The following is a 26,157-nucleotide window of genomic DNA, read 5'->3' as shown; positions in this document are numbered from 1 at the left end:
GGGCAGCCTGATAGTAAAGAATTGCAATAATCCAGCCTGGAAGTTATGAATGCATGGATTAGTTTTTCTGCATCATTTTGAGACAAAAAATGCTTGATTTTTGCGATATTACGTAGGGGAAAAAAGGCAGTCCTTGAAATTTGTTTTACATGGGAGTGAAACGACATGTCTTGGTCAAAGATGACTCCCAGACTCTTTACAGTGGTGCTACTGAAGGCCAGCGCAATGCCATCCTTAGCTGCTATGTCATCAGAAAGTGACTTTCTAAGATGTTTAGGGCCTACTACTATAACTTCAATTTTGTCTGAATTTAGCATCAGAAAATTGCAGGTCATCCAGGTCTTTATGTCATGAAGACATGCTTGTAGTCTCGTTAACTGACTGGTTTCTTCCGGCTTCATTGATAAATATAGCTGGGTATCATCTGCATAGCAATGAAAATTTATTGAGTGTTTCCTGATAATCTTACCTAAAGGAAGCATATACAGGTGCTGGTCATAAAATTAGAATATCATGGAAAAATTTATTTATTTCAGTAATTCCATTCAAAAAGTGAAACTTGTAGATTATATTCATTCATTAAACACAGACTAATATATATATCTAATTTTTAATTCTTTAATGTTGATGATTTTAAACTAACAACTAATGAAAATCCAAATTTCAGTATCTCAGAAAACTAGAATATCACTTAAGACTGATACAAAAAAAGGATTTCTAAAAATGCTGTCCAACTGAAAAGTATAAACATGAAAAGTATGAGCATGTACAGCACTCAATACTTAGTTGGGGCTCCTTTTGCCTGAATTACTGCAGCAATGTGGTGTGGCATGGAGTCGATCAGGCTGTGGCACTGCTCAGGTGTTATGAGAGCCCAGGTTGCTTTGATGGTGGTCTTCAGCTCTTCTGCGTTGTTGAGTCTGGCATCTCGCATCTTCCTCTTCACAATACCCCATAGATTTTCTATGGGGTTAAGGTCAGGGGAGTTTGCTGGCCAATCAAGAACAGGGATACCAGGGTCCTTAAACCAGGTACTGGCCGATTCTCCTGGCACACCTGCAGCTTGTTTCTGGCTAATCATCTGGCTTCATAAGCCACCCTCTCGCAAGTCCCCAGTGCCAGATTATCCTCTATGCTTCCTGCACGTGCTACACAGCTAGAGATCATCCGCCTTTCGTCACGAGCTAACCTCAGTGTATTTCTCTCTCGAGTTATAGTTTGTACTGATTGTCTTTTTGTTGCACTTTGTCCTGGCTTTTTCCCTATCAAAGGTGATTTTCAGTTTGGAGTTTTTAGTTGGTACTTTGTCGTGAGTATTTCCGTTGCTACTTTGTTTTTTGGTAGTCCTTCTTTCGAACTTATTTTCTGTTGTCACTTTGTAAATAAATTTTTAGTTGAACTCTGCTCCTGGGTCCTGGTTTCTATTGTTTGGCCGTAACAGAATAATCTGGCCACTATGGACCCAGCAGAGTCGGAGAGTTTAAAACATGCACTCTCCTCGCAAGCTGCCAAGGTGAGCCAACACGAGTCATATCTGATGCAGGTGATGGATCACCTACAGCAGCTCACCGCCAGCGTCTCGCATCTGGGCGGCCAGATGGCGGCTCTGAAAGACCGGCTCGCTCCCTCTCCCAGTGCCACCGCCCACTATCCAGCTGAGGACCAGCCGACCAGCCCAGCACCCCAAGCACGTGAGCCCTATATCCCCATTCCTGCCCGATACTCCGGTGATCTTGGCACGTGTTCTCAATTTTTGCACCAGTGCAGCCTGGTTTTCCACCAACAACCCCACACTTATGCCACCCCTCAGTCTAAGGTGGCCTTTGTAATGAGTCTACTCTCCGGACAGGCAGCAGCCTGGTCCCTAGCCATAGTTTCACAACAACAAGAACTGATTCAAGACTACCACGAGTTCACCGAAGAAATGCGACAGGTCTTTGATCATCCTGTTCGGGGAAGACAGGCCGTGAGCCGGCTGCTCGACTTGCAGCAGGGTCACCTCTCAGTGTCGCAATACGCAGTGAACTTCCGCATTCTTGCGGCTGAGAGTGGGTGGGACGATTCGGCTCTTCAGGCCATATTTCTCAAGGGTTTGGCTGGCGATATAAAAGATGAACTGTCGGTGCGGGAGGAGTGTAATTCACTGAACTCACTGATTGATCTCGCCATCCACCTGCCGACGAGCCCATGCAGCTGGGACGGGCCCACCTCACCCCAGCCGAAAGACAGCGAAGGATGCGAAACAAGCTGTGCCTCGACTGCAGCCGGGAGGGGCATTTTCTCTCCAGCTGTCACGTGACGTTAAAAGGCCGGGCTCGCCAGTAGAAAGGAGGACTGATGAGCCGCATCTCTTCTGCCTCCGCCTCGAGAATCCAGATACCAGGTATGATTCACGGACTCAAACACTCCGTTCCAGTCCGGGTCTTGGTAGACTCCGGAGCTGACAACAACTTCATTGACACTAATTTTGTGAAAGACAATAACATACCTGTTTACGAGCTGTCCTCTCCCAAAGATGTGCTCGCCGTCGATGGTAAATTACTAGAGAGGGTACCCCATAAAACTGAACCCCAGAAACTAGTACTCTCGAGTAACCATCATGAGTATCTTGAACTCTTCGTTATCTCGTCTCCTCTCAACTCTGTCATTCTGGGGATTCCCTGGCTGCAACTCCACAACCCTCACATTGATTGGTCTACTGGTACTATACGGAATTGGAGCCACCATTGTCACGCCCACTGTCTCCGCTCCACCGTGCCAGCCAGACCGGCAGACCAGTCCCACGCACCAGAGGAAATAGATCTGTCCAAGGTACCCCCTGACTACCATGACCTACAACAAGTATTCAGTAAATCTTCCGCCTCTTCACTGCCCCCTCATAGACCCTATGATTGTGCCATAGATTTGCTTCCCGGTGCTCCTCTCTCCACTAAACGACTTTTCAATCTGTCCAAACCCGAGCGAGAGGCGATGGAAAAATACATCACGGAATTCAATTCAATTCAATTCAATTCAATTTTATTTGTATAGCGCCAAATCACAACAGAAGTTGTCTCAGGACACTTTCCATATAGAGCTGGTACAGACCAAGCTCTTTTATCTACAAAGAAACCAACAATTCCCCCATGAGCAAGCACTTGGCGACAGTGGCGAGGAAAAACTTCCTTTTAACAGGCAGAAACCTCGAGCAGAACCAGACTCTGGGTGGGCGGCCATCTGCCTCGACCGGTTGGGTGAGAGAGGAAGAGCAAAAGAGGGAGAGTGAGACAGACAGACAGACAGACAGACAGACAGACAGACAGACAGACAGACAGACAGAAATGCAGTCAGAGAGAGAGAGAGAGAGAGAGAGAGAGAGAGAGAGAGAGACAGAGACAGAGAGACAGACATGCAGTCACAGTAACAGTGACAGTGGATGTAATAACAGCAGTAGCAGTTGCAATGGATGTCAGGCAGGGCCAAGGCAGGAGATGCAGCTGAAATCCACAATCCAGATTCAGCCACTGTCCATGGGAACCTGCAAGACGACAAAGCACAGAGACTCCGGGGAAGGAGCTAAGTTAGTAACACGCCGTGGTAGGACATGAGAGCATGCGGATGGAGAGGGACAGAAGGACAGAGGAGCTCGCTGTATCTTTGGATGTCCCCCGACAGTCTAATCCTATAGCAGCATAACTACGGGCTGGTCCAGGACAAGCCTGAGCCAGCCCTAACTATAAGCTTTATCAAAAAGGAAAGTTTTAAGCCTACTCTTAAATGTAGAGACAGTGTCTGCCTCCCGGACAAAGACTGGAAGATGGTTCCACAGGAGAGGAGCTTGATAGCTAAATGCTCTGACTCCTGTTCTGCTTTTTGAGACTTTAGGTACCATAAGTAGACCTGCATTCTGGGAACGCAGTGTTCGAGTAGGGCAATAAGGTACAGCAACGAATTTGGGCAGCCTGATAGTAAAGAATTGCAATAATCCAGCCTGGAAGTTACGAATGCATGGACTAATTTTTCTGCATCATTTTGAGACAAAATATGCCTGATTTTTGCGATATTACGTAGGTGAAAAAAGGCAGTCCTTGAAATTTGTTTTACATGGGAGTGAAAGGACATGTCTTGGTCAAAGATGGTCAAAGATAAGATAAGATAAGATAATAGATTCTTTACAGTGGTGCTGGAGGCCAGCGCAATGCCATCCATAACTGCTATGTCATCAGAAAGTGACTTTCTAAGATGTTTAGGGCCTACTACTATAACTTCAGTTTTGTCCGAGTTTAGCATCAGAAAATTGCAGGTCATCCAGGTCTTTATGTCATGAAGACATGCTTGTAGTCTAGTTAACTGACTGGTTTCTTCCGGCTTCATTGATAAATATAGCTGGGTATCATCTGCATAGCAATGAAAATTTATTGAGTGCTTCCTGATAATCTTACCTAAAGGAAGCATATATAAGGTGAATAGAATTGGTCCAAGCACAGAACCCTGCGGAACTCCATAGCTGACTTTAGTGAGCACAGAGGAGTCGTCATTAACGCGTACAAACTGAGAGCGATCTGACAAGTAGGATTTAAACCAGCTTAGCGCAGTTCCCTTAATGCCAATGAAATGTTCCAATGTCTGCAATAGGATGCCATGGTCAATGGTGTCAAATGCAGCACTAAGATCCAGTAAGACTAGTACAGAGACAAATCCTTTATCAGATGCAATTAGAAGGTCATTTGTAACTTTAACCAGTGCTGTCTCTGTGCTATGATGCACTCTAAATCCTGACTGGAAATCCTCGAATAAACTATTATTGTTTAGAAAGTCGCACAGCTGATTGGCAACTGCTTTCTCAAGAGTTTTTGAGAGAAAGGGAAGGTTGGATATCGGTCTATAGTTGGCTAAAACCCCTGGATCAAGAGTAGGCTTTTTCAGTAGCAGTTTTATCACAGCTACTTTAAAGGACTGTGGTACGTAGCCTGTTGATAAAGAGAGATTGATCATGTCTAAAACTGAAGAGTCAATTAGAGGTAATACTTCTTTAAACAGCTTAGTTGGGATAGGATCTAAAATACAGGTCGATGATTTTGATGATGAAATTATTGAAATTAGTTGATGAAGGTCAACAGGAGTAAAACAGTCTAAAACTGCAACAGACTGAGTAACAGTTTCTACGATTTCTGTGTTTGAAGACAAAACAGTACCTGTTAACGGCAGGAGTCGATGAATTCTGTCTCTAATAGTTAGAATTTTATCATTAAAGAAGCTCATGAAGTCATTACTGTTCAGAGCTAAAGGAATACATGGTTCAACAGAATTATGGCTCTCTGTCAGCCTGGCTACAGTGCTGAAGAGAAACCTGGGATTGTTCTTATTTTCCTCTATTAGTGCAGAGTAATAGGCTGCCCTGGCACTGCGGAGGGCTTTCCTGTATATTTTAAGACTGTCTTGCCAGGCGGACCGAAATTCTTCCAAATTGGTAGAACGCCATTTCCTTTCTATTTTCCGTGAAGTTTGCTTTAATTTGCGGGTTTGAGGAGTATACCATGGAGCTAACCTCCTCTGTTTAATTTTCTTCTTTTTTTAGGGGAGCAACAGAGTCAAGTGTCATACGCAACGATCCTGTAGCACTATCAACCAGGAAGTCAATCTGGGAGGGACTAACGTTAGCATAAGACTCCTCTGTTGTATTGAGACATGGCATTGAATTAAATACTGATGGGATCATATCCTTTAATTTAGCTACAGCACTATCAGACAGGAGTCTGGTATAAGAATTTTTGCCTACTGGCTGGTAGTCTGGTAATATGAATTCGAAAGTTATTAAATGATGGTCTGATAAAAGAGGATTCTGTGAGGAGACTATTAAGTCTTCGATTTCAATGCCATATGTCAGAACAAGGTCGAGGGTGTGGTTAAAACAGTGAGTCGGTTCATGTACATTCTGGCGGAAGCCAACTGAGTCTAATACTGAGATAAACGCAGTGCTAAGGCTGTCATTATCAACGTCGACATGTACATTAAAGTCACCTACAATAATTACTTTATCTGCTTCAAGAACTAAACTTGATAGAAACTCCGAGAACTCAGCTATAAATTCGGAGTAAGGACCAGGAGAGCGGTATACTACAACAAATAAAACTGGCTGCACTGTTTTCCATTTCTCATGAGAAAGAGTGAGAACAAGGCTTTCAAATGAGTTATAGTCAAGTTTAGGTTTAGGGTTGATCAAAAGGCTTGAGTCAAAAATGGCTGCAACTCCACCTCCTCTGCCGCTGCCTCGAGGAATGTGGGTATTAATATGGCTCGGAGGAGTAACTTCATTTAGGCTCACATACTCTTCAGGACACAGCCAGGTTTCAGTCAGACAAAATAAATCAACATTATGGTCTGATATTAACTCATTTACTAGAACAGCTTTAGAGGACAGAGATCTGATGTTAAGGAGTCCACATTTAATTCTCCTATCTTGTTGTACTATTGCAGAGGTTGTTCTAATTTTAATTAGATTCTTATGCTTAACTCCTCTTCTCTGTACTTTTGGTTTACTTAGTTTACGTGGTCGGGGGGCAGACACAGTCTCTATGGAGTGTTGGGTGGGTAACTGCTCTAATGGAGGCGCAGAGAAGCGTGTAGGACTGCAGCTCTGCCTCCTGGTCTCAACTCTGAGTTGTCAGGGGTTAGGTTCATAAATAAAATCGGTCAGATTTCTAGAGATGAGAGCTGCTCCCTCCAAAGTGGGATGGATGCCGTCTCTCCTAATCAGACCAGGTCTTCCCCAGAAAGTCTGCCAATTATCAATGAAGCCCACACCGTTTGCTGGACACCACCTCGACAGCCAGCGATTGAACGATGACATGCGGCTAAACATATCATCACTGGTCAGATTTGGCAGGGGTCCAGAGAAAACTACAGAGTCCGACATCGTTTTAGCATATGTACACACCGATTCCACATTAATTTTAGTGACCTCCGATTGGCGTAACCGGGTGTCATTACCGCCGACGTAAATAACAATCTTACGGTATTTACGCTTATCCTTAGCCAGCAGTTTCAAATTTGATTCGACGTCGCCCGCTCTGGCCCCCGGCAGGCATTTGACTATGGTCGCTGGTGTCGCTAACTTCACATTTCTCAAAATGGAGCTGCCAATAATCAGAGTTGGTTTCTCAGCGGGTGTGTCGCCGAGTGGGGAGAACCTGTTAGAAACATGAAGCGGTTGGTGGTGACCCGTGGGCTTCAGCTTGGGACTATGCTTCCTTCGAACAGTCACCCAGCCTCCCTGGTTTCCCGGCTGCTCGGGAGCTGTCGAGGGACGGCTAGTAGGAGCTGCACTTGGTCGGTCCGCACCGACTACGGGGGCCTGGCTAACTATAGCTAATGGTTTTGTTTCCATGGTGCAGAGCCGAGCTTCCAATTCACTAAGCCTCGCCTCCAACTCACCAAATAAACTACATTTATTACACGTACCAGTATCACTAAAGGAGGCAGAGGAGTAGCTAAACATGTGACACACCAAGCAGGAGAGAGCTGGAGAGGGACAGAGAGAAGCCATCGCTAGCTGCTAGGCTAAGTTGGTATAGCTAGCAGAGCAGACAAGCGCGTAGACAAATAAAATTGACGGTCGCTAAATAAACAGACTTATGGGTGCTTGACCAGAACTAATGTTACTCTAGAGCGCGGATAAAAGGCCGCTGTAACAAAACACAGAGCAAATTACACTCAGAGGAACAAGAGCGACAAACGCACACTACTCGTAAGGCAGCAACCAGAAACAGGAAGTGAGATGATACGCTTACCTCAGCACGTCAGCACGCAATTCGGAATCAGTTGCTGCCGGTCTCATCCGTCCCTCCTCTTCTCCAGTGGGAGCAGGTTTCTTCTTCGTAGAAAAGAAAGACAAAACTCTACAACCCTGCATAGACTACACCAGACTAAATGAAATCACGATAAAAAACAAGTATCCACTCCCCTTGATCGACTCGGCTTTCAGTCCCTTACATTCCACCCACGTTTTCTCTAAACTCGACCTCAGAAATGCCTATCATCTTATTAGAATCAGAGAAGGAGATGAATGGAAGATAGCCTCTAATACTCACTTAGGACATTATGAGTACTTAGTCATGCCTTTCGGACTCACAAATGCTCCTGCTGTGTTTCAAAGTCTGGTAAATGATGTGTTACGAGACTTGTTGAACAAGACTGTTTTTGTTTATTTAGATGACATTTTGATTTTCTCTAGTTCACTGGAAGAACATGTGTCCCATGTACGTGATGTGCTTAAAAGACCTTTGGAGAACAAACTGTTTGTCAAGGCAGAAAAATGTGAATTCCACGTGTCATCTGTGGGTTTTCTGGGATTCATTATAGAGCAAGGACAACTGCGAGCTGATCCCTCCAAGGTGCAAGCTGTGAAAGACTGGCCGACTCCCACAACTCGTAAACAGCTTGTAGGAATTAGATGACTTACTAATCCTGGGAATCAGTCTACAGTATGAATTGTAAAACTCTTTATGGCCCTTTGTCACTGAGGGGAGAAAGAGGATCAAAGGACATTCAGTGGGGGACACTGGATAGAGGGGGAAGGTAAAGGTACAATTCACTGTACCTGAGGAATTTATGGTACAGATGGAGCGGCCTCGAAATTCCCCCAATTTCATGCTGGGGCCCTGGCGGGTCCGTGACCGGTCCCTGCTCTGCAGTAGGCGGGTTCGTGACTGTAATGAGATCCCCCGCGATGACGTCATCGGCGCGGGGCCAACTCGTAACGCCCCTAAGCTCCATTTGCGGAAACTACCTGCACTTGCTTGATCAGTCCACCAGGAGGAGCAGTCATTATTACCGTGTCAGCTTTGCTGAGTCGTTCATTAGATCTGCACATAGCCTCCACTGCTGTAAGAAAAACTGCTTGTCTAGTAGAGCACCCTGTGCAGTTTTTTAAATATAATTATGCTTAATCATCCACATTATTGTAGTGCTCGTTCACTAACTTCTTGGATCTGCTCATCTGCCCATCCTGCCTTTTCCTCCACATCTCTCTCCACCTTTGGAGAGGCTCCCAGCGCATCTCCGCGTGCCGAGTGATTTGTGTCCAGAAAATTAATCATGAATAACAGAAGTTGTGCGTCGCGTTCTTCTAGCATTCTGAACTGCTAAACAGTTAAATGTTTAATACTCTGCCTGATTCGCGGAGCCACTCTGCTTTTCAGTTGGTGGGTTTCCTGTTTGTAGCGCATTTTAGATTTGCAGGTCGCTATTTGATGCGGTGACCAGCAATACGCAGTTTCTGTATGTGTGTGTACAGTATATTACTGGACAGAAATCATTTACAGTGCACTGAAGAGGGAGGGACGGGAGGATGAAATGCCAATTTCAGCCTGTGATCTGTTAATGTCTGACTGAACAGCCTCATGGAAGTGATATTTTACAGTTCTACATATTTTAATCTAACGAAATTCGTTAAAACAAGTCACTTGGTGCTTTCAAAGTCATGTCATTGAGCTGAAAGGTTCCAGATTTCGTTCGCCTTCACAGGTGGCTGCGGAGTGCCGCAGATGGCTCGCACTGCGCACTGCGATGTTTAACATCATAGGCTTAATATACTGTAGTTAATTATCACTGATCTTTTTCATCACTCTGTCTGTGTGACTGTCTGTGTCCTCCTCTCTGTGTCTCTGTCTCTTTTTTCAGACTGATCACCCGATGAATATAAACAATAACTATTAAAAAAAGTTATAGTCGCGGGTAAACATAGTGCTCAGAAGCGCACCAAGAATGCATTTTTACGTCAGGCGTTGTGCACGCGTGTTTGATATTAATATTGTGCCGCTGCACCTCAAATAAATGTTTTTTTGGGAAACGGAAATGTTCAACATGACTTCATCATGTTAGACCAGGCAGACGGGTTCTTACTACAACCATCAACTCTCCCTCCGCAGCCAGCGAGCCTCATCCCCGCACGACACCTACATTCAATTATGAATAATCCTAATGGGCCAATCAGACCCATGAAAAAAAACAATGCTGTGGGGCATAAAGGGCCAATGGGCCGATGTAGATGGGCCAATCTACTTGTTTTTATTGGCCAATCAGTTAACACACACACATGAAAACGGCCAAGAAACAGTGAAATCAGTATCATGAGTATTTCTCAGATGATGATTTCTGTATCTATCTAATCCGTGGCATGCAATATTGCACCCCGATTTTGGATAAAGTATAAATCCAATTGTTTCATTGTTTCAGCTGTCGTAGCCAAATCTCTTGTTAACTTATTAAGCTCTTCCGCACAGTGTGACATCTATTTTAATTATTAGAGAGCTGCTCTAATGGCCACTGATAGACAGTCCATCCTATTCTATAAACTGTTGGTGGTTTGTGAACTTCACTGCATTTGTGCATTTGAAGCGATTAACTCCCGGCACATTTCAGAGCTGAGTAAACCTGTAGTTTCACTGACACATCGCGCATCATCACCACAGGCGTCATGATGTTCTCCTGTCTGTCACTCTGTCAGGCGTGTGTAGTGTCGAGCCGGCCGCGTTGTTGGCTGAAAAGTCATTATTTGCATTACAGTGTATCCTTTGTTCTAACTCAATGGAAGGTCGTCAGCCAAACAGGCTCCCAGCCCCCACTGTCCCACAGACTAGCTATGGCCAGTAAAACAGGTGGAGGGCTGAGGGGAGCGCGTACCTCCAGTAATTAAAAATCAATTTGTGCCACAGATATTAATATTGTGTCGCTGGCTACTTTATAGACTTCACTAAATGTTTCCATTACACTTAATTACATTTATGGATAAGCCAACTTTCCCACCTCCCTCATGCATCAAAATGTATATTATCAGTCCGACCAGGAAATCTTGCGATCGCAAAAATTAGCGCATATTCAACCAATACTAATATGACTGTCTACTGGCCGCTTCCTGGTCTATTTTTGCCGAGAGCCGCGCACCTGTTGCGGAAAACATAGGCGAGCCCTGGAATCTCCAGATGACGCGCTCTGCTCCTGCAGCTCTGTCTCTGTTCCAGCATGTAAAGTAAAATTAGGTCATCATTTTTGTTGATAATTATCAAAAGCAAACTCTATGTAAACAGATGGAGCCTGTTTATTCTTGGAGTCACAGGCTGTTTTGTAAAGCTACATCACTTTTATGACTCAGGAATGATTTTGTAACTTTTTTTTTTTTTCGAAGAAGATAACATGCAGCAAAAGGCTGAATGACGGAATCGAACCCGTAGCCGCTGCAGAGAGCTTCATACATAGGGTGGAGGCTCTACCAACTGCGCCAAATCTCCACCACATGATTTTGTAATTTTGAGCTGATGCTTCTCATTCTCAAGTTAAAACTGTTTTTTTCTTTTTAAGATGGGAACTGAATCTTTTCGACTGTTTCTGTAATGTGAAGTATGGTTATTGTCATATAGGAAGTGATTATATACAACTTTTTTACATGAGTTTGTTTTTTTTTGATTGCAACAATCACAAAAACATTCATACAGTATATTGTAAGAGAAAAACTTAGGAATTTTCTGTTTGCAAATCGAAAATATGCATTAAAACAGGCTGATGGAAACACACATTTAAGACTTTTTTAAGACTTTGTGCGAGAAATATTTTTCTAAGTTGATCTAAATAATCAACGTAAAATAGTTGAGTAACTGTGACTGCCTAACTACAAATAAGCCTACTAAAGCAGATGAATGTAGTGGAGTAAAAATCTTTGCCCTTGAGATGTGTTCCTGTGAGGGACACGCCATCTCTTGGTGATAGTGGATTCTGGGCACACCCCCAAGAGGAGGGGGGGACTGGTAGCTGGCTGGCAGCCGGCTGGGAGCCGGCTGGGAGCTGGATGGCCTCTGGCCTGGAGGGGAATTTCGAGGCCGCTCCATCTGTATAGTATAAACCCTAAAGAAACGGATGAGTGAACTCCCCCAAATGGTCGTTGTCTTTGAAGGAAGGTTTATGATTACCAGGTGTGTGTGTGATAACCATCTGTCCTTTTGTTGAAAAGTATAAAAGCCAAGACATTGTGGAGATCTGCAGAGAACACTCTGCATGAGTCTTCCCTCCATGCTGCATGTATTAAAGAGACCTGAGTCATCACACCAAGTCTATAATTCTTCAGAGAATTAGCAACTCTCAACAAGCAACAAGGAGAATTTCCCTTACATTTGGCGACGAGGATGGGATGGACGCTCTACTGATCGACACCTGAGCCTGGACTGAGGGTCAACTGCCGGCAGGAGTCTCATACGACTCAGGGAAAGTTCCGCTCCAACAAACGGAGGACAGGATCCCGCCTAAGGTCGGGCACAGGTGGCGGACAGTGGACACTCCATCTATTTTACTAGGTAAGTGCGGCGTTATGAATCAATCTCTAGACGAGTTGCGTAATTCCTGTGTGGGTGCAACCGTCAGTCCCCATGTAATTCTTGTGTAGGTTTGGGGACAGTTCCCATGTAATTCTTGTGTAGGTTTGGGAGTGGCTTCCATGTAATTCTTGTGTAGGTTTGGAAGTTTTACGGTATTGAGTTCCCAGGTAATTCCTGTGTGGGTCTGGGACAGTTTACACGTGAGACCCGTGGGGCAGTGTAAACCGGTTTCAAGTAATTCCTTTGTGGTGTTGAAACTGTATGAGTAGAAAATAGAAAAGCAAAAAAAAAAAAAGAGATATCGGTGCAGCAAGAGGCTGTGGAAAATCGTGATTCACGTGAAAAGAGCTCATTATATATACATCTATATGCGTATGTGTGTATATATGCCTGCAACGTTGTGTGTATGTCTATGTGTATGTTATGTGTTATTAAGAAATAGCAAGGAGTTTGAGATAATCCTTATAGATATACGGAATTCTATTAGATATAATTAGAGTTTGAAATAAAAGCGGTTGATGCTAATATAATATATATATAGTATACTACTGTACTAAAACTGTAAAATAATGCAGGAATTAAACTTTGTTGTGACTCATTCAGTGTCTAGTATGTATGCATACTACAGGGGTGCGTTGCTCGGACTGTGTCATACAAACCACCTGGCTGAATGAGTTGCTCCAAGGTAATGTGTGTTTGATAAGATCCAACCATACTTGTATGGGAAGATCAGTGTGACTGTGAAGTTTGTGTGACTGATAAGCCCATTGAAAGTCTAAAGCACACGTGTTCCAGTAGTGAGTCAGTTAGAATTATGGGGAACAAAACGGGGAAATTAAAACCATTACCTGACCCTCTTACAGGCCCTGCTAAATTAATGGCAGAAAAATGGGGAAGAAATGTGGTTGAGGATGTTCCACTTTGGCACCATGTCACTGAGGGGGTGTTTCCATTGATAGGCACATTAAGTACTGATTGTTTAAGAAGGTGTAGAGTATTGGTAGTAGAAAACATGCAGGGAAAAGAAAGTAGGGTAAAGAAAGATGAACTGACAAGCTTATCAGAAATGAAGGAAGCGAAGTCAGTAGCAGGATTGATGTGAAACAAGAAATGAAAGAAGAGAGTATGTGTGAAAGAAAGGGAAAAAAAAAAAGTAGGGCAAGAAATAGGGAAATGGCTCTGCCTCCATATGTTGCCTCCAGGCCTGCAGCCCCTCCTTCTCAGCAGGGGTCCACCCCTGCAACCAAAAGCCACCAGAAAGACTCTGAGGGGGGAAAAGGAAGAACAAGCATTGTACCTAATAACCTATCTGCTCAGGCAGCAGAATTGTTTGCACTAACCCATGCTTTCATTCTAGGAAAAGGACAAACCATCACAGTCTACACAGATTCTCAATATGCATTTAATGTCTGCCACAACTTCCATGCTTTGTGGAAAAACCGTGGTTTCTTTACTTCTACAGGCAAACCAATTACCCATAGAAATCTCATTATTAACCTTTTGTCTGCATTACTTCTACCAACCTCAGTAGCAGTTTGCAAATGTCAAGCCCATACAAGATCTATTGACCCTGTGTCACAGGGTAATGCAGCCGCAGATACTGCTGCGAAAGCGGCTGCTCTCTCACCTGTCTCCCCCATTTTGCAAATGCCATTGTCTGTCCAACATGATGTCTTTTCTCTTAATGATGTCTCTTTGCTGAAAACAGGAGCTGATAATGGAGAAAAAGCATTCTGGAGACGAAAAGGGTGTAATGAACTCCCAACTGGAGTCTGGGTGAGCTCTAACGGCCTCCCAGTTCTCCCAAAATCCATATTCCCTTTCCTAGCTAAATTGATACATGGTCCTGACCATGTATCCAAAGGGGGGATGATGGATATTGTAAATAGACTATGGTATGCACCAGGATTTTCAGCATTTGCTGAAATTTTTTGCAAAAAATGTTTAATTTGTGCAACAAGCAATGTAGGCAGAGGGGAAACAATGCCCTTGTCAGCCCATCCTAAACCAGAGGGTCCTTTTGAACATTTAATGATGGACTTCATTGAACTTACTCCATGTAGGGGTTACAAATTTTGCCTTGTCATTGTTGACATGTTTTCAAAATGGATTGAGTGTTTCCCATGTAAACATGCCACAGCTGTCTCAGTTGCAAAAGCATTGTTGAGAGAAGTAATCCCAAGATGGGGACTTCCATCCAAGTTAACTAGTGATAATGGATCTCATTTTGTTAACAATGTAATTCAGAGCCTTTCAGACAGCCTCCGAATAAATCTGAAAACACATTGTGCCTACCACCCAGCTAGTGGAGGGGCAGTGGAAAGGGCTAACCAGACTTTGAAGACAAAATTGACAAAGTTAATGGCAGAAACTAATCTTTCATGGATTGAAGTTTTACCACTTGCATTAATGTTCATGAGAGGCCGCCCACATAAGACAACTGGACTCTCCCATTATGAGATACTTACTGGGTGTCCTATGCGAATGACCAACACCCCTTTTCCACAAAATAGGTTAACACTGACAGGAATGGATGATGACATGTTAAGATACTGTTGTGTGCTTAACCATGTCTTGAAGCTTATGTTTCCTAAGGTGAAAGCTGCCCTTCCTGAGCCTACAGCGGTACAGCTCCATAACATTTGACCTGAAGATTAGGTGCTGGTGAAGGATCTCAGGAGAAAACACTGAGAGACACGTGAATTCATGCATCACAGTGCAAACCTTTCCCCAGTGATGCCTTGGACGCAAAAGAAACAACTCAGCCAGCAGGAAGCTGAAAAGGGTTCCTGGTGGAAAATCCTGATTGCAGTTTTCATCATGTGGTTGATCTAGCATAGTCCAACTGCAGTTTCCAGCTGAGCAGCAAGATGGTAGCTATTCCTACAACCAGCTGAACTCCAGAGAGGATGGTGATGGACTATTATCATCGAGGGCGCAAGAAGACACAGAGGGGAGAAGTGGCATTGGCATGCCACCAACGCAGGGTCAGGAGACCCCAGAAGAAGATGACATCAGAACAGCCAAAATAAAGCAGTTGATCAGGAGAAAGACACAATTGTTTGAACTGAATGACCGGAGACCCTGGGGGTTTGATGCTGAAATCTTAAACTGATCACTTTGGCCCCTGGGGTACCATGGCAATTCATGCTTTCATTCCTGTTTTTATTGGTTTTTGTATGCTTTTGTACATGTGTGCTTACTTGTATGCAGGCCATGATATATGAATGGATAAATGGGGTAGTTGGGGAAGAGAAAACATTACTGCATGTTAAAATACCCTTTGAACTAAGTAATAATGATGAACCAGATTTTCACCCTACATCAGAATGGGCACCAAGAAACCCCTATAGTGAATCAGATGATAAGTTTGTGTAACAGTGTTTTGCTTTTATTGGGATCTGTATTGATGATTTTTCAAATTTGATATTTTGATGTAATTCCTAAATATGTTGTTGACACTTTGTGTCAAAAGGGAGGAATGTAGGAATTAGATGACTTACTAATCCTGGGAATCAGTCTACAGTATGAATTGTAAAACTCTTTATGGCCCTTTGTCACTGAGGGGAGAAAGAGGATCAAAGGACATTCAGTGGGGGACACTGGATAGAGGGGGAAGGTAAAGGTACAATTCACTGTACCTGAGGAGTTTATGGTATAGTATAAACCCTAAAGAAACGGATGAGTGAACTCCCCCAAATGGTCGTTGTCTTTGAAGGAAGGTTTATGATTACCAGGTGTGTGTGTGATAACCATCTGTCCTTTTGTTGAAAAGTATAAAATCCAAGACATTGTGGAGATCTGCAGAGAACACTCTGCATGAGTCTTCCCTCCATGCTGCATGTATTAAAGAGACCTGATTCATCACACCAAGTCTATAATTCTTCAGAGAATTAGCAACTCTCAACAAGCAACAAGGAGAATTTCCCTTACAAGCTACAGCGTTTTTTTGGGATTCGCAAATTTCTATAGGCGTTTTGTAAGAAACTACAGCTGCCTGGCAGCCCCACTCACTCGCCTCACATCCACCAAAGTTAATTTTGTCTGGTCTCCGGTCGAACAATCTGCTTTTGACAAGATAAAGAATATGTTTGTTAATGCTCCCGTTCTTGTGCACCCAGATCCTGAGCAGCAGTTCGTGGTCGAGGTTGATGCCTGGGACTCCGGGCTCGGGGCCGTGCTCTCCCGGCGACAACCCTCAGATAATAAGCTCCACCCCTGCGCCTTCTACTCACGTCGCCTCACCCCCGCTGAACGCAACTACGACGTGGGAAACTGGGAACTCCTGGCAGTGGTTCAGGCCCTGCAAGAGTGGAGACACTGGCTGGAGGGGGCCGCCCAACCTTTCATAGTATGGACGGATCACAAGAATCTGGCTTACCTCCGCTCCACCCGCCGCTTGAACTCACGACAGGCCTGCTGGGCGCTGTTTCTGGGCAGGTTCCAGTTCACCATCATGTACTGCCCCGGTTCCCGCAACATCAAGCTGGACGCACTCTCCCGGCAGTTCACCCTGGAGGGAGGGGAGCCCTCCAAAGATACCATCTTGGACCCCGAGTGTGTCCTGGGGGCAGTTCACTGGCGAGTGGAGCGGGAAGTAGGGGAGGCTCTTCGGGGAGAGACGATTCCGGACAGATGCCCACCGGGCCAGCTGTTTGTTACACAATCCGCCAGATCATCAGTGCTGTCTTGGGGTCACGCATCCAAAATAGCCTGTCACCCGGGGGTTCACCGCACCCTGGCTCTCATCCAGCAGCGTTTCTGGTGGCCGTCTATGTCTTCGGACGTCCGGACGTACATTGCAGCGTGCACAGTGTGCGCGCGCAGCAAACCCTCGCACCGACTCCCGGCGGGTCTCCTGCAGCCCTTTCCCATCCCCTCACACCCTTGGTCACACATAGCGGTGGACTTTGTTACTGGGCTGCCCCCCTCTGAAGGTAATGACACCGTATTGACCGTAGTTGATCGTTTTTCTAAGGTGGTTCATTTTGTTCCCCTCCCCAAACTCCCTACCGCCTTGGAAACTTCTAACCTGTTAGTCACCCATGTTTTCAGACTGCATGGAATTCCTCAAGACATTGTCTCAGATCGCGGACCCCAGTTCACAAGTGTGGAAAGCTTTCTGTCGAGCCCTGGAAACCACTTCAAGCCTCTCGTCCGGTTACCACCCACAGTCAAACGGGCAGACCGAACGAGCTAATCAGAGCCTGGAGTCCTCCCTGCGCTGTGTGGCATCCTGCCTCCCGTCCTCCTGGGCCACACACCTACCCTGGGTAGAATACGCCCACAACTCCCTCATCAGCTCCGCCACCGGCTTGTCTCCATTCATGATCAACAACGGTTTCCAGCCCCCCTTGTTCCCCAGTCAGGAATCTGACGCCGCAGTCCCTTCCGTCCAAGCTCAGTTCCGCCGGGTCCGACGTGTGGCGGGACACCAGAGCAGCTCTAGGGAGGACGGCGGAGCGGAACCGACAGCTGGCCGACATCGGGTCCCCGCGCCCAGTTACCAAGTGGGACAGCAGGTGTGGCTTTCCTCCCGAGATCTCCCCCTTCAGACAGAACCCCGAAAACTCTCCCCCAAGTAGATCGAACCCTATAGGGTGGAAGAAATCATAAACCCCTGTGCAGTTCGCCTCCGGCTCCCAGCCTCCCTTAATGTCCATCCTGTTTTCCACGTCTCCCTCCTCAAGCCAGTCACGGAGAGCCCCCTCCAGTCTCCTGAACCACCTCCACCGCTCCCACGTCTTATTGATGGCCACCCAGCCTACACTGTAAACCAGATTTTGGACGTGCGCAGACGGGGTAGGGGCTACCAGTATCTGGTCAACTGGGAGGGCTACGGTCCCTCCGGTAGTGCGAGTGACAAGGGGCGGAGCAATTCTCCTGGCACACCTGCAGCTTGTTTCTGCCTAATCATCTGGCTTCATAAGCCACCCTCTCGCAAGTCCCCAGTGCCAGATTATCCTCTATGCTTCCTGCACATGCTACGCAGCTAGAGATCATCCGCCTCTCGTCACGAGCTAACCTCAGTGTATTTCTCTCTCGAGTTATATACTGATTATCTTTTTGTTGCACTTTGTCCTGGCTTTTTCCCTATCAAAGGTGATTTTCAGTTTGGAGTTTTTAGTTGGTACTTTGTCGTGAGTATTTCCATTGCTACTTTGTTTTTTGGTAGTCCTTCTTTCAAACTGATTTTCTGTTGTCACTTTGTAAATAAATTTTTAGTTGAACTCTGCTCCTGGGTCCTGGTTTCCATTGTTTGGCCGTAACAGGACATGCAAAATTTACTTTCATCCAAGAACATGACTTTGGACCACTCAGCAGCAGTCCAGTCCTTTTTGTCTTTAGCCCAGGTGAGACGTTTCTGATGCTGTTCAAGAGTGGCTTGACACAAGGAATGCGACAGCTGAAACCCATGTCTTGCATACGTCTGTGAGTGGTGGTTCTTGAAGCACTGACTCCAGCTGCAGTCCACTCTTTGTGAATCTCCCTCGCAGTTTTGAATGGGTTTTGTCTCACTATCCTCTCCAGGGTGCCGTTATCCCTATTGCTACACTTTTTTCTACCACATCTTTTCCTTCCCCTTGCCTTTCTACTAATGTGCTTGGACACAGAGCTCTGTGAACATCCAGCCTCTTTAGCAATGACCTTTTGGGACTTGCCCTCCTTGTGCAAGGTGTCAATGATCGTCTTTTGGACAAATGTCAGGTCAGCAGTCTTCCCCATGATTGTGTAGCTTACAGAACTAGACTGAGAGACCATTTAAAGGCCTTTGCAGGTGTTTTGAGTTAATTAGCTGATTAGAGTGTGGCACCAGATATCTTCAATATTGACCTTTTCCACAATATTCTAATTTTCTGAGATTCTCAGTTGGGGGTTTACATTAGTTGTCAGGTATAATCATCAATATTAAAAGAAGTAAATACTTGAAATATGTTGGTCTGTGTGAAATGAATGTATACATTATACGAGTTTCACTTTTTGAATGGAATTACTGAAAAAAATCAACTTTTCCATGATATTCTAATTTTATGACCAGCACCTGTATAAGGTGAATACAATTGGTCCAAGCACAGAACCTTGCGGAACTCCATAGCTGACTTTAGTGAGCACAGAGGAGTCATCATTAACGCGTACAAACTGACAGCGATCTGACAAGTAGGATTTAAACCAGCTTAGCGCAGTTCCCTTAATGCCAATGAAGTGTTCCAGTGTCTGCAATAGGATGCCATGGTCAATGGTGTCAAATACAGCACTAAGATCCAATAAGACTAGTACAGAGACAAATCCTTTATCAGATGCAATTAGAAAGTCATTTGTAACTTTAACCAGTGCTGTCTCTGTGCTATGATGTACTCTAAATCCTGACTGGAAATCCTCAAATAAACTATTATTGTTTAGAAAGTTGCACAGCTGATTGGCAACTGCTTTCTCAAGAGTTTTTGAGAGAAAGGGAAGGTTGGATATCGGTCTATAGTTGGCTAAAACCCCCGGATCAAGAGTAGGCTTTCTAAGTAGCGGTTTTATCACAGCTACTTTAAAGGACTGTGGTACGTAGCCTGTTGATAAAGACAGATTGATCATGTCTAATACTGAAGAGTCAATTAGAGGTAATACTTCTTTAAACAGCTTAGTTGGGATAGGATCTAAAATACAGGTTGATGATTTTGATGATGAAATTATTGAAATTAGTTGGTGAAGGTCGACAGGAGTAAAACAGTCTAAAACTGCAACAGACTGAGTAACAGTTTCTACGGTTTCTGTGTTTGAAGACAAAACAGTACCTGTTGACGGCAGGAGCCCATGAATTCTGTCTCTAATAGTTAGAATTTTATCATTAAAAAAGCTCATGAAGTCATTACTGTTCAGAGCTAAAGGAATACAAGGTTCAACAGAATTATGGCTCTCTGTCAGCCTGGCTACAGTGCTGAAGAGAAACCTGGGATTGTTCTTATTTTCCTCTATTAATGCAGAGTAATAGGCTGCCCTGGCACTGTGGAGGGCTTTCCTGTATATTTTAAGACTGTCTTGCCAGGCGGACCAAAATTCTTCCAAATTGGTAGAACGCCATTCCGTGAAGTTTGCTTTAATTTGCGGGTTTGAGGAGTATACCATGGAGCTAACCTCCTCTGTTTAATTTTCTTCTTTTTTAGGGGAGCAACAGAGTCAAGTGTCATACGCAATGAACCTGTAGCACGATCAACCAGGTAGTCAATCTGGGAGGGACTAACATTAGCATAGGAATCCTTTGTTGTATTGAAACATAGCATTGAATTAAATACTGATGGGATCATATCCTTTAATTTAGCTACAGCACTATCAGACAGGAGTCTGGTATAAGAATTTTTGCCTACTGGATGGTAGTCTGGTAATATGAATTCAAAAGTTATTAAATGATGGTCCGATAAAAGAGGATTCTGTGAGGAGACTATTAAGTCTTCGATTTCAATGCCATATGTCAGAACAAGGTCGAGGGTGTGGTTAAAACAGTGAGTCGGTTCATGTACATTCTGATGGAAGCCAACTGAGTCTAATACTGAGATAAACGCAGTGCTAAGGTTGTCAGGGGTTAGGTTCATAAATAAAATCAATCAGATTTCTATAGATGAGAGCTGCTCCCTCCAAAGTGGGATGGATGCCGTCTCTCCTAATCAGACCAGGTCTTCCCCAGAAAGTCTGCCAATTATCAATGAAGCCCACACCGTTTGCTGGACACCTCCAACTCACCAAAAAAACTACATTTATTACATGTACCAGTATCACTAAAGGAGGCAGAGGAGTAGCTAAACATGTGACACACCAAGCAGGAGAGAGCTGAAGAGGGACAGAGAGAAGCCATCGCTAGCTGCTAGGCTAAGCTGATATAGCTAGCAGAGCAGACAAGTGTGTAGACAAAATTGACGGACACTAAATAAACAGACTTATGGGTGCTTGAGCAGAACTAATGTTACTTTACAGCGCGAATAAAAGGCCGCTGTAACAAAACACAGAGCAAATTACACTCAGAGGAACAAGAGCAACGAACGCACGCTACTCCTAAGGCAGCAACCAGAAACAGGAAGTGAGACGATACGCTTACCTCAGCACGTCAGCACATGCACAGGTATTAAAATACCTGAAATTTCTCCACTGTGGGACGAATAAAGATATATCTTATCTTAGTAATAGAATTTCAAGGTCTGTTTTTCTAATCTGGTGATCCAGGTAGACCATTTCCTTTTAACTTTTCTCTATACCCTTCATGAGCTTGACTCTATACAACACCTTCAGTGGTAAGTGGGAAACATATGGACGACATTTTAATCCTACAGTTCCACATTCAGATTTAACATGTGTAGCAGGACGAATGGAGTGCCCTGCTCTGTCCTTTCTCTCACTCTTGCTCATTATTCCTCTCTCTCACAGCTGGCACCTTAATTAGTAGGCGGCGCTGTGAGAGCAGTATATATATATATATATACGCACTGGCACACACCTGTTCCGCATCTGACTACTCAAGCCGGTGCAGTGACGTGGCTCGGTCGAGGTGAGGTGGCAGCGTGGGACGCTTGGTCCGCTCTTGGGGGACTCGCTTTAGTAGAGGGGGTCTGGCATTGTTGACGGTAAGCACGCTTCCCTCTTTGCTCGTCCGATCACCAACACACTCCGCTTATTCATCCGTGTTGTGTGTCCGCAGCACGCAGCGTTGTTTGACGGGGGCTGGTGGTGTTGCTCGCCCTCCGCTTGGGACCGGCTCATTGTGGTCGCTCTTTCCGTGAGGTAGGCCTGCGTTCTTATATTGCCGCTGTTTCTTTTGAGACAGGTTTTGCTGCAAGCAGTGACTACATTTCTGTCTGCTCCTAGCTGTCTGTGTGATGATGATGACATGTGGGCTGCCCTCATAGCGGCTCCAAATTCTCCTCCCCGCTTCAACTCATTAGCCGGCTCGGACCCTTGGTGTGCGGCCTTGCTAAAGCCGGCCGCCACTCCCGCAGAGCTGCTGTTTTGTTTTACTCGTGTTCGTGTCACTTCACTGTTTCACTGCTTCAGTCCCAGTTTCCGCTGTGCTGGCAGGAGGCCGGGTTTTACTCTTTTGGGCCATAGTCTGGTTTTGTTACGTGTACATTGTTTGTATTTGTTGTGTCTATTTTGTATATTCTTTTTTTTTTTTGATTATGTACATCTGGGCTTTTGTTCTTTTATATATACTGTCTATATGCTGGTTCTCTAATTGATTTTTGTGTGTTTGTGTTGAACAGGAGCTGTGGGCCTCTGGTACATGGCAGCCTGACTCCCTGGTGGTGGTGGTATCCCTTTGCAGTGAAGTGCATTTTGGGTGTCCTTATTCTTTTCTCACATGGTGTTTAGAGTAGAGTTCCTTCCCCGCTGGCTGCCCTGGTAAGCCCCAGTTCTAGTTCTTTTTCATGTATATGGTTTAAGCTCATTTGTTTGTTTTTTTTCCAGCAATAAGACAACTACGCAGCCCATGTGCACCTGTTTTGTTTTGAGAAAGTATGACCCGTTAACTAACATTTTAAGTGCTTAAGATAAAAAAAATTGTTAATTGTGGAATCACGTCTCTTGCACTCATTGTGTCACAAACCTGTGTGACCTTAAGTGTTTGACTCCTCATAATAAACTATTTCCTGGGGCGAGATACCCCAGGTGGCGTTGTCTACACACTATTCAGAAAGTCTACTGCCTTGCCACACATGGTATGGACTGAAAATCTCACTGTGTCAAGCTGCGCTGTAGAAGTTGATGGACCCTCCTCCTGGTGATGGCCAGCCATGTTCTGTTGAAGAACAAGAATGTGCTAGTTGTTTGTCCATTATCTATGCTCATCACTTCAGTGTACATGTCCAACTCCAAATTCCACTCAAGAATGTAAAGGAATGTGAGCACTACCAGTAGCTATACATAATATTAAGACACACTTCAGTAGGCCTATCTGGATCTCTCCCTGCGGCAGCAGACAGCATTTCATCATCATCATCATCATCATCATCATCATCATCATCCTGTGATGCAGGAAAAGATACTATTTCAGAATACTTTGAACTACCATCTGAGGCAAGATCTGAGTATGGAATATTTACAGCTGCAGGGTGTTCAATTGTTGTGTGGTGAAGATTTTATATAGTTTTATATATAAGAAGTTTTATATATAAGGTTTTTTTTTTTTTAAAGACACAAATGTACACCACTTCTCACGTAGGCACTTGTGCCCTGGGGGGTGACAGGCTCAGATGAGCTTCCCCTGGTGATGCCTTCAGCCACCGGTCGGTCACGGTTTTGGCTGAGGGCCAGCTCCTCAGCCTCTGTCAGAGGTGGTGGAGGTGACTCTCCACCTGTTTTTAGGGCCTCTGCCTTCTTTCTGTTAGCTGAGCCGAACTCAAATGTTAATCTTTTTTAAATTAGTATTTTATTGAGTGTTCATGGATACGTCTTCAATACGTATAAAATAAAAATGTGTAAATATATCAAGTGTTAATCTACTAAGTGGGGTGTTAAGTGAGATGACGTGTTAAAACAACATTTTGTTAAGGGTTTAAACTACTACTTGAAGTAGCTACTGAATTAATATTTACTTTGGTCTTTTCATTGCTGAAGTGCTGAGGTAAGCGTATCGTCTCACTTCCTGTTTGTGGTTGCTGCCTTAGGAGTAGCGTGCATTTGTCGCTCTTGTTCCTCTGAGTGTAACTTGCTCTGTGTTTTGTTGCAGCGGCCTTTTGTCCGTGCTCTAAAGTAACATTAGTTCTGCTCAAGCACCCATAAGTCTGTTTATTTAGCGACTGTCAATTTCATTTGTCTACGCGCTTGTCTGCTCTGCTAGCTACACCAGCTTAGCCTAGCAGCTAGCGATGGCTTCCCTCTGTCCCTCTCCAGCTCTCTCCTGCTTGGTGTGTCACATGTTTAGCTACTCCTCTGCCTCCTTTAGTGATACTGGTACGTGTAATAAATGTAGTTTATTTGGTGAGTTGGAGGCGAGGCTTAGTGAATTGGAAGCTCGGCTCCGCACCATGGAAACCAAACCATTAGCTGTAGTTAGCCAGGCCCCCGTAGCCAGTGTGGACCGACCAAGTGCAGCTCCTACTAGCCGTCCCTCGATAGCTCCTGAGCAGCCGGGAAACCAGGGAGGCTGGGTGACTGTTCGAAGGAAGCATAGTCCCAAGCTGAAGCCCACGGGTCACCACCAACCGCTTCATGTTTCTAACAGGTTCTCCCCACTCGGTGACACACCCGCTGAGAAACCAACTCTGATCATTGGCAGCTCCATTTTGAGAAACGTGAAGTTAGCGACACCAGCGACCATAGTCAAATGCCTGCCGGGGGCCAGAGCGGGCGACGTCGAATCAAATTTGAAACTGCTGGCTAAGGATAAGCGTAAATACCGTAAGATTGTTATTCACGTCGGCGGTAATGACACCCGGTTACGCCAATCGGAGGTCACTAAAATTAATGTCGAATCGGTGTGTACATATGCTAAAACGATGTCGGACTCCGTAGTTTTCTCTGGACCCCTGCCAAATCTGACCAGTGATGATATGTTTAGCCGCATGTCATCATTCAATCGCTGGCTGTCGAGGTGGTGTCCAGCAAACGGCGTGGGCTTCATTGATAACTGGCAGACTTTCTGGGGAAGACCTGGTCTGATTAGGAGAGACGGCATCCATCCCACTTTGGAGGGAGCAACTCTCATCTCTAGAAATCTGACCGATTTTATTTATGAACCTAACCCCTGACAACTCAGAGTTGAGACCAGGAGGCAGAGCTGCAGTCCTACACGCTTCTCTGCGCCTCCATTAGAGCAGTTACCCACCCAACACTCCATAGAGACTGTGTCTGCCCCCCGACCACGTAAACTAAGTAAACCAAAAGTACAGAGAAGAGGAGTTAAGCATAAGAATCTAATTAAAATTAAAACAACCTCTGCAATAGTACAACAAGATAGGAGAATTAAATATGGACTCCTTAACATCAGATCTCTGTCCTCTAAAGCTGTTCTAGTAAATGAGTTAATATCAGACCATAATATTGATTTATTTTGTCTGACTGAAACCTGGCTGTGTCCTGAAGAGTTTGTGAGCCTAAATGAAGCTACTCCTCAGAGCCATATTAATACTCACATTAATAGCAGATAAAGTAATTATTGTAGGTGACTTTAATGTACATGTCGACGTTGATAATGACAGCCTTAGCACTGCGTTTATTTCAGTATTAGACTCAGTCGGCTTCCATCAGAATGTACATGAACCAACTCACTGTTTTAACCACACCCTCGACCTTGTTCTGACATATGGCATTGAAATCGAAGACTTAATAGTCTCCTCACAGAATCCTCTTTTATCGGACCATCATTTAATAATTTTTGAATTCATATTACCAGACTACCATCCAGTAGGCAAAAATTCTTATACCAGACTCCTGTCTGATAGTGCTGTAGCTAAATTAAAGGATATGATCCCATCAGTATTTAATCCAATGCTATGTTTCAATACAACAAAGGATTCCTATGCTAACGTTAGTCCCTCCCAGATTGACTACCTGGTTGATCGTGCTACAGGTTCATTGCGTATGACACTTGACTCTGTTGCTCCCCTAAAAAAGAAGAAAATTAAACAGAGGTTACCTCCATGGTATACTCCTCAAACCCGCAAATTAAAGCAAACTTCACGGAAAATAGAAAGGAAATGGCGTTCTACCAATTTGGAAGAATTTCAAGACAGTCTTAAAATATACAGGAAAGCCCTCCGCAGTGCCAGGGCAGCCTATTACTCTGCACTAATAGAGGAAAATAAGAACAATCCCAGGTTTCTCTTCAGCACTGTAG

At 44.6% G+C, this 26,157-nt stretch overlaps 2 protein-coding genes across 2 annotated transcripts; one reads left to right on the top strand and one right to left on the bottom strand.

The window, feature by feature from the left end:
* Positions 1–6,643: 6,643 nt before the first annotated feature.
* Positions 6,644–7,525, bottom strand: LOC139334902 (uncharacterized). The gene has a single exon (XM_070968156.1). It carries the CDS (start codon positions 7,523–7,525, stop codon positions 6,644–6,646), a length of 882 nt encoding a protein of 293 aa, XP_070824257.1.
* A 16,662-nt stretch (positions 7,526–24,187) lies between these two features.
* On the top strand, positions 24,188–25,069 carry LOC139334903 (uncharacterized). The gene has a single exon (XM_070968157.1). The coding sequence runs from the start codon at positions 24,188–24,190 to the stop codon at positions 25,067–25,069; it is 882 nt and encodes a 293-aa protein (XP_070824258.1).
* The last annotated feature ends 1,088 nt before the right edge of the window (positions 25,070–26,157 follow it).

Source organism: Chaetodon trifascialis, chromosome 8 (assembly GCF_039877785.1).
Source record: "Chaetodon trifascialis isolate fChaTrf1 chromosome 8, fChaTrf1.hap1, whole genome shotgun sequence".
Lineage (NCBI taxonomy): Eukaryota > Metazoa > Chordata > Actinopteri > Chaetodontiformes > Chaetodontidae > Chaetodon > Chaetodon trifascialis.
The sequence above is the reverse complement of the archived record's forward strand: the minus strand, read 5'-3'. Positions and strand labels throughout refer to the sequence as shown.

Bases quoted from the DNA above. Each gene is read 5' to 3' on its own strand.
- LOC139334902 (XM_070968156.1), bottom strand. From the start codon at position 7,525: ATGGCTTCTCTCTGTCCCTCTCCAGCTCTCTCCTGCTTGGTGTGTCAC.
- LOC139334903 (XM_070968157.1), top strand. From the start codon at position 24,188: ATGGCTTCCCTCTGTCCCTCTCCAGCTCTCTCCTGCTTGGTGTGTCAC.